Source organism: Montipora foliosa, chromosome 14, assembly GCF_036669935.1.
Source record: "Montipora foliosa isolate CH-2021 chromosome 14, ASM3666993v2, whole genome shotgun sequence".
NCBI classification, from domain to species: Eukaryota; Metazoa; Cnidaria; class Anthozoa; order Scleractinia; family Acroporidae; genus Montipora; species Montipora foliosa.
The window spans coordinates 4,610,726-4,623,225 of NC_090882.1; the positions used below are offsets into that span (position 1 = coordinate 4,610,726).

The following is a 12,500-nucleotide window of genomic DNA, read 5'->3' on the forward strand; positions in this document are numbered from 1 at the left end:
TATTCTTCTCGCAGCTCCTCCACTGAGCTTCTTCAAATTCCACCTTTTCGAATCAAGATCCGAAAATTCTGTCCCTCTGTTATTGGTCGGTATTTCTGGAATTAAACTCCTCTTTCCATTCGAGCTAAACTAAAAAGAGAGAACAGTTCAAATTAAACTTTTTCTCAATACTAAATCACCAAATGTAATTGTTTTGCTTAGACTCGTGTACTTTTTACAATATCACATTATTGCAATATTGTTTGTGTTGGTACCCGGTGTTTGTATGCAGAACTCCAGCCTTTTAACTTAAAGTTGATGTCTATTTTGTATTTACTATTTTCGTTTTTTTCTTTTCCTGCGTAATAAAAATAATATCCCTTAAAAATAAAGGACCTTGTAATTTGTAACCTTGGGTTTTATTAGTCTTAATTTTTTTTTTGGCCCTTTATCCCTCGTTTTGTCATTTTAGTTACTATGTTTTAACAGTGATGGAGATAAACACATAAATTAGGAATTAAATTAAATATAAATATGACACTTCCTAGAGCAAGTTTCAATCGAGTGTCGTAAAACCAAAATCAAAGTAATTACTTTGGCCAATCAAAAAGGACGGAGACAATCCAGTAAACCAATCAAAACTCGAAGTAATTATTCGTAGCCGACGCAAAGCGTGGGGAAATGTGCACTCGTGAGCCACGATTGGTTTTAGTTTCACTTCTGATTGGTTTAAAAAGTGGGGCGAGAACTTTGAACCAATCACTGAATGAAGTAATTCGCTAATTACTTTCGACACTCAGTTGAACACCGCTCTATTGTACTGGACAAACACTCATTGCACGAATCCTTCTCCAAAGAACGTTTTTGATCGTCGTTTCTCTCGGATTGTTTTTTTATTGCACCTCAATTTATGCACCTATTGTCGTTGTTTTGTTACAGAAGAGGAATTGATAATTCCTGACCCGACCAAAGGAAAGAAAGCTCTTGCTGCCATCTTAAGACTGAAAAGCAAAAGAGGGTTCGTTGATTCTTTTGTAATGTATTGTGTCAACGTGATTTTCACGATTTGCGATGTCCCTCCATTCTATCACCAAGAGGGGCTTCCTGACATCTTACCCAATGTGATTGTAGTATTTGAGTGTAATACGCTAAAACAGTGCGTTCTTTTGAAAATATGTAATTTAATTTTGTGAGGTCGGAGGAACGTTCATGCTCTGGTTTCCATCCTCTCTTTCCCAACAACAAGAGTAGTGAATAACAAGAGACATTGGTTAGCCACAGTTCAGTTACACAGTCCCATTTACGCTGACAGGAGCCCATCCTGGAGCGTGCAACTTCCATACAGCGTCTGTGAAACGGCGTTTTCACAAGTAGGTTTATTTTTAGACTAGCCCTTCCCGCGAATTAGGTCAGTTTCGGTTCGGTGACCCCATGACGTCAGCTTAATTTCTTGTAATTGGTCATCGGGCTCCTGTGGGAGTCTCATTAGCGGGAAATTCAATCTAAAAATAACCTTACTTGTGAAAACGCCGTTGCACAAGTATAGTTAAGTTACACGCTCCGGGTGATGGGCTCCTGACGCTGATGAGTATTTTTGCCAAACGGACTGGAACGAGCGTGGAATAGAGGGTAATATGGTTCCGCATCAGCCTCATATTCACGCCTGCTCCAGTCCATTCGCGAGAATTCGCAACTAGTCTACTTTCGCTCATTGTTTGTCGACGACAAAATAAAGAGAGAAAAGCGATCATTTGCAAATTCTCCCCTATCCCCCACAGGAGTACTTATCGATTTGGTTTCAAGACGAAGGAGGGTGGTTTAGCGGACATGGATGCTGATGCTCGTTCCAAGCTGATCTCGGCCCCAACCAACTTCAATCATATTTCGCATATGGGACCTGGAGACGGCTTTCAAATTATTAAAGACTTGCCGACGGTAAGTTTCACGGGTAAAGCTATATCGAAGGCGTTGATCGAGGATCGAGCACACGCGTTTATGGGACAGCGGTCGAAGAGTGTAGCACGTCTTGTAAGCAACATGTTTTACCAATACAGATACAAACCTAAACATTCATTAATGCTAACCTTAGACCTAGGAAAGACCTAATTAGACCTAAACAAGAGTTTAATGAATGTTTAGGTTTGTTTCTGTATTTGTTAAACATGTAGCTTACAAGACGTGCTACACTCTTCGACCGCTGTCCCATAAACGCGTGTGCTCACTCCTCGATCAACTCCTTCAGTATAGCTTTTCGCAAGTTTCACAAATAAAGAGGAAATGAAAGCAAAACTTGTCGAAGTTCTTGCAACGGCAACGTTGAATTGGTGCAAATGCTGGCTTGTTTCCTTGTGTTGTTGTAAAGAAGAGAGAATTTCTTTTAACATTTTTCGCCAATATTTTTGCCTTTTGAATTCTCTGGGTTATTCGATTTTTGGGTATTTTGCGGTCATCTGGTTGTCTTTTTTGTGAAACTATTGAGGCAGCCTTTGACGTAGTAATAGGGAGCTTAAGCACGCGCGTTTTTGAGACGTGGACGGCAACCGGAAGAGAACATTTCGCGTACCAGGACAGTGGTGTCTCCCAGATTTTTAAACTACTCGTCTCTAATGGAGAAAAAATACTCAGCAATGTAAATTTGATTGTGTTAAAACAAGTTAAAAGGAAAAACAGCTCACTTCCGGTTGCCGTCCGCGTCTCATAAAAATCAAATCGGTAGGCACTCAGAAAATTTGAAAAGGATAGCTCTGTTGATTTTTTTCGTACGGATTAACGCGAAATTCTAGCCAAGGTAGAGTTTCCAATTTCTTGAGTCTCTATCCTCTTGAACGTTGTTACATCTCACCAGAAATCCATAAGGGATGAAACGTGTAACGCGCGTTCACAGCTTCCGAATATTCAGTGCGAACTGATTGGTTGAATGTTTCACTGCTAAGTACCATATTTGGAAACCCCTCGCTCTTGTTGTTCCAAATATGGTACTTAGCAAATTGAATATTCAGAAGCTTGTTTCCCAGCACAAAAGGGGCCGTTACACGTTTCAACCCTTATGGGTTTCTGATTTCACTTAAATCAATTTTTTTTCTTTAGTAATTTAATTTTTCTTTTTAGGGCCAGCGTCGAAGCGAGGAAGAACCTCCTCCAGGTGAGAAAACATATAAGATAGAACATTGAAAATAATTTGGTGAAACACTCTATCAGCTCCTCGTCTGTTTTCCACTATTTTTTCAGTATAATTTTAATTCCTGACGTCATTTGGGAAAAAATAATAATAATTAAGCGTATGAAAAGGTGTATAGATTTCTGATTACTACTGGGAGCGGAAACTAAAAGCCCATGCAAACGGCTTAACAATTTGCTTCAATATCCGCTCGATTTTGTTAAAAAGCAATGTTGAAATTACTTGAAACATGTTGAAACGAGGTTGAATCGATGTTGAATGAATTAAAAAGTGTGTTATAACCGTTTGCCCACTCCTGGACCCGGTTGTTCAAAAGCCGATTAAGGCTAATCCCAGATTAAAAATTAACCATGGAGTTTATTTCTCAACTCAAAAATGCTGTTCAACGCTGATATTCGGCAAAACTTTACATTAGAAGAAGTCAATCTTGAAAAACAAAAATAAGCAAAAGAAACTTTCACCAAAAAGGTGAAAACGTAAAAGAAAAGTTTACGCTAACCCTGGATAAAGTTATTCGGCTTTCGAACAACTGGGCCCAGCGGTCAACATCGCTGCTCAACACAAGCGAAAGGATGTTGATGCCGTTTGCCAGGGCATTAGAGCGGTTTTCAATTGAGTTACTTCACTCAGTGATTGGTTGAAATTTCTCGCGTCACTTTTTCAACCAATCAGAAGAGAAACCAAAACCAATCGTGGCTCGTGCGTGCACATTTTCCCGCGCTTTGTGTCGGCTACGTGTAATTACTTCGAGTTTTGATTGGTTTACAGGATTTTCGCCGTCCTTTTTGATTGGCCAAAGTAATTACTTTGGTTTTGGTTTTACGACACTCAATTGAAAACCCCCTTTAAGACTCCTTGTTTGGTTTATCGTCTTTTGCGGCCTAGTTACCCGCCTTAATTTTTTAAGTTCACTTGTGCACTTGTGACGTAGTTGGCGACACTGCGCATTGGTTGGCTGAGTTGATAATACGTGGATGGAGAAACTGTTGTAATTTTTCTGAGAAATTCAACTTCAAATCGATAGTTCAGACGAGAGATTTGTGAACTGTAAATTCCCTAATAATGAGCTCCTGACTGGGGGCGTCGCAAAGTTGACTTTTTCTAACTCAAAGTCCTGCTTATTGTTATATCAAGTCGTCATTGCTCAATGGCGTGAATTTTGTTTTCTTTCTTAGTGATCCCACGGACCACTTCAGTTGGTCCCAGATCTAAGCGAGCTGTAACAGCCAACCCTCACCTCATGACGAGGCCAAATATACCCCCGAGGTCACTGAAACCCGGTTCGACACAAGGCATGCTGAACGGTCGATCGGCTTCGACCACTATTGTCAACAGAGCCGACGACTCGCCTCCAATTAATCGCCCGCGGTCCATAGCGTCGCGGTCAGTTGAAGATGTTTCAAGTGACTCCTACGTCACCAATGGATCCAATAGGTTGTCCGCTGACCTTGAGAACTATGCACAGGTGAGAATTGAGACCAACCTTTTCTTTAGTGTGAAATCGTAATTAACTGTTTAAACATTTTTTTTATTGCATAATGGTAAATGGTTTGAACATATCTCAGGTTGGGATGGGGTCTTTGGCATTTACTGCGCCTGACGTAAACATGTGAACTCTGAATTTTGGCTTTGAACCAGTTCGTTTTGTGCTGCTCTCGCCAATCAACTTTTTAGTGACACTTGGACGCTTTCCATTTGACAGAACTGACCGGCCAGACCAGGCATTTTGAATAACTAACTCTATAATGCCTTTAAATTAACACACTGAGGATGATATATACTCCCCCGGAGGAAGACAAGGGATTATCATGCAAGTGTTCCTTCAAATTGTTGCATTTTCTTTGCAAACTGACAGGTCTGGCCGGCCAGTTCTGACGAAAGAAAAGCGCCCATAGTTAGACTAGCAGATCGCTGCAAACAGGAACCGACATCGAGGATCGAAATCAGCGAATTACAACGCTGGAGGTGGCCCATAAACCCTTTCCATTTCTTTAATTGACAGCAGTGAAAAAAGAAACCTTTGATAGCGTTTTAAACTTACTAGTCGTCAAGTTACTGAAAGGCGCAGTAATGGTGCACTGTGTAAACAAATGCACATTCAAAATTTGAAGGAAAACGAGCCGCGCTTTGATTGTCGTAGTTGCACTATCTGAATTGCTTGACTAGCAGTACCTGACAATGATAGTTATAATAGGATAGTATATAAATGTAACAGTTTCATTATAAATTGCATTATTTTGAAAATATGTGTCGAAAGTTAGGTATATAGTTCAAATGGCGACTTGTTTTTAGCCAGCCTGTGTAGCGCGTATAACGTAAAAAAGTGGGATTTCGTAGCCGAGAACCTCTATTCTAGCTGTCATGTCCTCGAAGATTTCTCAGTGAAGTGAAAAAATGCTTAGACTCTGCATTCATCACACTCCATAATCATGTGACGTATCACTTAAAGACATCTCGTCCAAAAAAATGAAAGCCAACACACAGGAAAGTTACCTTCTCATCAAATGCCTGCGCTGTCATTTTTTTTTTTCGTTTAGTACTTCAAAACTATGAGACCAAAAAGCGTTGCTGACGAGCAGAGGCAGTTGGCTTTGGCGATTGAGCTGAGCAAACGACACCGCGCTGAAGACACAAGACGTGGCCCACGGGTCGGCATTCGTGTTTTTCTTTTGTTTTGCTTCGTGTTCGTTTCGTTGTGTTTGCTGAGGCAGCAACCCAAGACCGAAAATTGCGGCTCAACTGTTTCCGGAATAGATCTTTGCGATTGTTAGTACACGAACAAAACCACTCGTATTTTACCTTTTATACTCTGCAGTACTCACTGATAATCCAGATGAAAGTTGTAGCGAAATATTTGGGATCACTCTTTGTCATTGGCTTTCAACCAAAGCTTAATTCTCTTCATTGCCACCGTTTTGCCACATGTCAGTCATTTCGCTCCAATTTTGCGTGAGGGTAACCCTTCTTTCCGCCTCAAAAGGAAAACTCTTGCTGCAATATAGTTTCTTAGTCTTTCAGTCAGCATTTGCACTGCATTTCGTCTTAAGCGAGCATGAATAAATATAGCTATATTGTGACGAGCACAAACAGCTCACAAATGGCGGTTGTTTTGCAGAGATTGTCCCTCTAGGTAAGAGGAAAACCGGAAGACCTTAATTTAAATGTGCTGAAGTAAAGTTCGTGGTCTACCAGTTCGCGGACCAACAACTATTACGCAGAATGAACAGGGCTTTTGTTGGTTTGCTTGTGCGGTTGGAAATCAGGTTTAAGGGGTGGTTTTGTGGCGCGGCCCATGTTCATCCATTTAAATCCATATTTTATGAAAACCAAAAGCGCCGACGACTTTTATCGTCGTTTCTTTGAAAATCTCGGCCAATTTCTCTTTAAATTTCTTTTGGAACTTATTTCTTGCATAACGATTCGAAATTCATGTATTAGGATTTGAAACCTTAACAACATGACTTTGTAAGATCAAATAATTATTCATCAAAGTTATGTCCAATCAGTGGGTACCATTTGAGTCACATGTACTCCTCTGTAAACCCCAAGATAATGTAGTTTCTACGTAGTATTTATACCATGCATTTGTAGCTTAACTAGTTTAATTTTTTAGGGTAGATTTTATTGAGTGTATAGGTGATTAGAATGTAACAAAAGATATAGACATTTATCTTTTCGCAATATGATTATTATTATTATTTATACAAATCAACTGGGGTTGATAAATATTTAACTGTAAATTAACATTTATTACAAACTCTTGTTCAGCTAATTAGTGTCCGGCTACTACTAATTTGTTTTAATCAGCTCAATTCAGAATTACAAGGATACATACTAAAGATCAATTAGCGTAACAAACAATGACAGTAAAAGAAGTAACGTATAATAAGTGTAACATACTACATTGAGTTGGGGCTCATCCAAATAGTAGTGGCTAATCGAGTGGATGGTCCCTCTGAAATACAGTGTAACATAAACAAAGAAGCACGTGACCTTGAAGCGTGTAACTTGCAGCTATTTTCCTTGAAACAAAGCTGAGGATTTTACGACACCAATTTTATGCCCAAATTTGGACGAAAATAAGATCGAAGCTGCACGCGCGGGAAAATGAACGAGCCACGTTACATCCAAATAAGGAAATTTTTAAACTCAAATAACCCCAGCTTTGTTCCAGAGTTTAACGCTTGAAGGTCATGAGCTTCTGATAAACATCAGTGATGACTTCTATCTTTTGATAAAGATTTTATTTTTTGACACACGTTAATCCTAACCGGCCTAAAACCACGCCTCTTTGTCAGTTGCGTTTGTACGTCCAATGATCTTTCGGGTATGAGAAGAGCATTTCCTTTGTTTGGTGAACCAATTGGGTGCGAATAGATACCGCATGCGTGAGTTCACAGCAGATACTCAAAGTGCTGCTATGGCCAAAAAAATCAATTCTTCTTTTTCTTTGGATTTCGAAACTATGAGCTACTGAGCTAAACACTCAGTGACCCAAGTCCTAAGCCTTGATTTCAAAGGCGCCTGTTTATTTGAACTGGCATTTTCCTATTTAATGGTCCGCCATTATTAAAATATTGAGAGAGCTGGATCGAGGAGAAAATGATGTCAAAGGCTCACTACTTTAAGAATGCCATGCGTGTGTACGCGGCAGGATTAATATGTAGCATGGGAGTTTCAGGCTTTCAGACTTTTAAACTCGTATTTTACATCTATAATAAACTGCATTTACGCGCTGAAATGTCAAGTTGGTGAGTAGATGAGGTTACTTTTCCGTAGATAGATCCAACCCTCTCAGGTCCAATTCAGTGATCAGTTTTAAAGTGCGTAATGGCGGACCCTAAAATCCAAAACTTGCACTCAAAAGTAGACAGCCTTTGGATAAAAATCAAAAATCAAAATTTTGCCAGTCAGGTGGTATGCAAGAGCACTTTCAAAATCCGAAGAAGAAAAAAAAAAGAAGTGAGTTTTTGATCATTGTATCACTTTAATTCGACATTTACCGTGAAAAATCGTGGAATCTCCCACCAAATCATGATTTGGAGTACCAGGGAAAGTGTTTTCCCGAGTGTTACCCGGGAAAACATCATGCTTGCACCAAAGGTGGAAATATGTCGAATTGTGAAACTGCCCCTCTTATCGCTTGTCCAGATGACTTGCTTTCTGTTCATGTGTGATAGTCGTCTGCGTACGATTTAAGCAATAGAGGACGTTTTCCGTGTTTCCGTAGTCTCATCTAAACACGAGGGGGAGTTGGGAGAATTCGAGACAGTTACGCAGGTCGGAAACAAGAAGCTTGCATAACTGTCGAGAATTCTCCCAACTCCTCTATTGCTTTTATAAAATATTTCTCAAAGACACTTCAACAAACGAAGGAAAAAGCTGGTTTTTTTTACTTCTTGATTGAAACAGATTTTCTTGACACAGGCTCATATTTCCTACCAACCAATCAAAACGCGTGTCTGACAATACATAACCAATCAAAATTCGTGTGATGTTACAGCCGTGTTCCATTGTTCCATACTCTCATCTAAACACAGCTATTGACCAATGAGACTGGGCGTACTATCCTAATTATTTTATAAATCCTCTTGGTTTGCTGTCTCGGCTTGCTGTTTGTTATTTTGGTTTCTAGCACTTTGTCAACTGCACCTTGCACAAATCATGTCAATTATTGTTTACACCACAATATGTTTACGAGAACCTCAAGTAAATTGTCATTCACTCCTTCGTTCTATTATGTTGGGTAAAGAAACCAAAGCGTGTGAACACACTTCAGTGTGTTGAAGTTTTGCAAGTGTTTATACTCACTTTTCGCTTTGCCTACCGAAAAAGTTGCCCACAGACTTCTTCCAGCCACAATCTTGGAAAGAAAAACTTGTTTGTTTGCCTTGGCAACGTGAAGTCTTGGGAATAGTCTGCGGAGCTCGTTTCTCGTTTTTTTCAAATCATAAATGGTCAAAGGAAAGCGCAGTTGATTAGAACGGAAAAGTTTTGATCGAAATATCGAAGCAGTAGGATCAGAAAGGATCAGTATCAGAAATGTTTGCGGGGCACGCGATGTCTACCTAGCGATGTAATGTCATTTTTGTGATTTTTAATTTGCTGATAACTTTTTACACTTGTGTTTCAGGAACTTTTGAATCTTCCTGAGGGTGATTCGCCAAGACACTCAACAGGTCAGTGAAACGTTTTGTCTTTGCTCCAAAACGACATTGATCTTAAATAGGTGGGAAAGATCTCTGAACTTGCCATGGGTAGAAAAAAATAATATGAAAATACTCCACTAGCAGGAGTCAGACCAGGTATCTATCTACTAAAGAAGTCGAAGCTCTGTCCAGAACACATCAAGCTCGTGGTGGGGGTAGTGCGTACATCAGAATTTCAAGTCTTCTGCGCTAACAGAGGTGTGCCTAGAACACAATAGGATCCGTTAGTTTTGTTGACCAGCGGAAGCTGGTCTTAGCAGTCCGTGGTTCAAATCCTAGGCTTCGCTGGTTTACCTCCAGCCAATTGGCATTCTTAAAAGTTGTTTTGTTCAGTTATATCAATGTTTGTTTTTTGGGTTGGAGCTTATGACAAAACCTTGTGATCTAATACCAATTTCTTCAAACGTTACGAAATATTAACTTGTAGTTGACACTGAAATTTTTTACTTTGATCTTCACTTCAACACGTTATGCTTACCAGGGTCGGGATCCAGCTCAGGTCTGAGTGTGTCACCTCTGGGGAGCCAAGAAGAAGGCGTGACGTCACCAGATTGGTAGGTACCAGGTTCTTTTCTGGCCCTTCTTTTCTCTCAAAGACTCTGTTCAAGATTCATTTAGAGACTCTCTTAGTTTTAAAACGAGCTAGGTTCGACCTCGGTTCGATTTCCAGCCTTTTTGGGAATGCGGTTAACATCCTCTCCCAACAAATGGCTGGATCACTGGAAGCACTGGTCGTAATTGTATTTGTACTTGGCAGGCAGGCGACTTTCTGATCGGTGGAAAATACAATTGGCTAGGCCAGAGCCGTGGTGTGCGCGGAGGAACGCGGACACACAAAACGACTGGTCAATCGGCGAGCCTACGGCATACCCTGAAATAAATTACTTTTAAAGCGTTAGGTATTCTTGTAATGTTTACAAGATTGATCAAATGGTGCCGCCGTGTATTTTTTGAGATTTAAACACCACCGGTCTTAGTTTAGAGAACAGTGCGTAAGCCTGGTTTTCATCTGTCGGGTGAATACCAGCCAATTCACTACTTGCACAATCCCCAAAATGAAAGACCTTTTTTTGGGGGGGGGAGGGGTAGGGGGGTGGGGAGGGTTCTTTAAAGAAAAGCAATACAAGTTATTTACTCTTGGGACTGTATCATGCTTTAGTGAACAGGATATCCATTGCTTTTATGTTAAGAACCTCCCCAAACGGATTACATCATGGGATTGTGCAAGCAGTTAATGGAGGGTTTTTCTGCTTGTCGAGAGAGTGTATCGAAGCAATTAAGAGGATAAGGGGCGAAAACTGTCGCCAACAATACATTTTTGAGGTTTTATAGGTCGGACACAAGAAGCTTGAATCGCAATTTTGGTTTAAGATGTTCGTTTGACCTTCCTAAGAGGGCTATGTGGTTGTTAGTATAGTTTCAGCTCTATTCTATGGAATTGTGGGAAATAAGTACAAGACACTGCACAATGTTCACCTTAGATACTAACGATAGGCAACAATTTAACCTACTCAGTTTCTTGTGCTGACGTGAATTAACCATTCTCCAGAGTGGAAAAGCAGAAAATGTTAAACAAGATCATAAGTTAAATTCTTGTTAGTTTTTCATCGTTAACCTGCACAGTTAAAAATTAAAGACCCTTTAAAATCACTTAAATTAACTATAAATAAGCACAAATAAATATTTGCGCCTATAATTTTTAAAAGTAATTTAAATGCTTTCTCTCTTTTTACAAGAAGAAAAATTGTCCTTGTTTCCTTTTGTTTTGCTAAGAAATGCATCAGAACACTTAAACAAGCTGTATTAGCCTCATATCGGTTTTTTTTTTCGTTATTAGCGATTTTTTGTCCTATAGACAAGATTGCATGAAAAACGTACGTGGGGGTTAGTTTTTTCCCCTGGTATGAACACTGTTTTCTGTTTAATAGTTGGTTAATTTTCTACTCAAACGCCTCCATTGTATAAATTTCAATCTCTGGTGACATACGCAGTGATATAAAAGCACGCCATCTTGAAATAAGTGACTTAAACATGCCAGTCAATTTTCATCTTAAGCATTTTTCTTTCTCGTTTTTTCCCTACAGAATGAAGAGATGAAGGACGACAGTGGCCGAATAAATTAACTAAATTAAATTTAAACTACTTTTGTACTCGCTTAAGAGAAGCTAAGTTCTTCAAGATTTTGTTACTATAATGTTGAACGAAGAGAGTAACAAACTAGGGTAGTTTTAAATGCAAGTTTACGAAGTAAGATAAAGGAGATGTAATTTTGATGGTTGCTAAGATGAAATTGGAACTCGTATCCAGAAATAATTTAAATTTTCTCTATATTTCATATACTTTAGATGTTTAAATTGTTCTTATGTAAGCATTTCGTCCAGAATTACTTTTGGGTTTGTCGAGGTTACCGGTTTTGTATTACAGTAAAGTTTATTTGTTGTATATTTTCTGGCCAATGCTGTTTCTTCCTTTCTCGGGTTCAATAAACTTTGCTCGCTACGTTTTAGCGGAAAATTGCCTTCGTGCACCAACCACGTGACTGCGTTTGGCTTGTTCCTGTTGGCTGATCCGAATATGTCGAATTGTAAAAATTTCTAAAGAATAAAATCTTTACTTTATATTATGTGTGCATTAAATGTTTTAGAAAGTATTTCGTTCGAACTTTTAGCGTACTCTTTCTCCTATTAACCCCATCGTTATTGTCTTTGTACTTTGCTGTTTTTTTCTTTGTCTTTGCTTTGCTGGTTTCGCCACGCACCTCTTGAAACGACTCTCAGGATTGGCTCAGAAAACTATGCACACAAAGAACGATACAAAAGACACAATGGACCTTGACGTAAAACACAAGAGAGCTGCGTCCTAAAGGCGTCCAATGAAATCAGAGGTTGTAAAGAGCTGTGTCCCGACTAGGTTTCTTTAGTGTCCAGTTCTTTTCCCCTCTCACCCAGTCCCACCGGCTTGTCCTCTGTCCGTAAGCCGCCATGTTGAAAAGCAAGCAGACCCTGGCAACTAGGTATCCCAAATGTCAGCTCCCACAAAATAAGGGTAAATGAGGCTTGAGTTGACATTGTAATGATACTGACCTCCCTCCTTTTCTTATGTTAACGAGGTTGTTTTCTGTTTAACATGAATAC

At 39.5% G+C, this 12,500-nt stretch overlaps 1 protein-coding gene across 6 annotated transcripts in view; it reads left to right on the forward strand.

The window, feature by feature from the left end:
* The window catches only part of LOC137985292 (serine/threonine-protein kinase MRCK alpha-like), a 62,866-nt gene that overhangs the window by 45,969 nt on the left and 4,397 nt on the right, over positions 1–12,500 (forward strand). For 2 of the 6 annotated variants that reach the window (XM_068832862.1, XM_068832864.1), the window contains exons 48-54: positions 919–997; positions 1,758–1,914; positions 3,088–3,121; positions 4,333–4,622; positions 5,695–5,805; positions 9,291–9,336; positions 9,848–9,920. In XM_068832862.1, the coding sequence (XP_068688963.1) occupies positions 919–997; positions 1,758–1,914; positions 3,088–3,121; positions 4,333–4,622; positions 5,695–5,805; positions 9,291–9,336; positions 9,848–9,920 (790 nt within the window). Of the gene's footprint in view, positions 1–918; positions 998–1,757; positions 1,915–3,087; positions 3,122–4,332; positions 4,623–5,694; positions 5,806–9,290; positions 9,337–9,847; positions 9,921–11,450; positions 12,017–12,500 lie in introns of those variants that run through there. The other 4 variants (XM_068832867.1, XM_068832865.1, XM_068832863.1 and 1 more) reach the window with 3 other exon arrangements.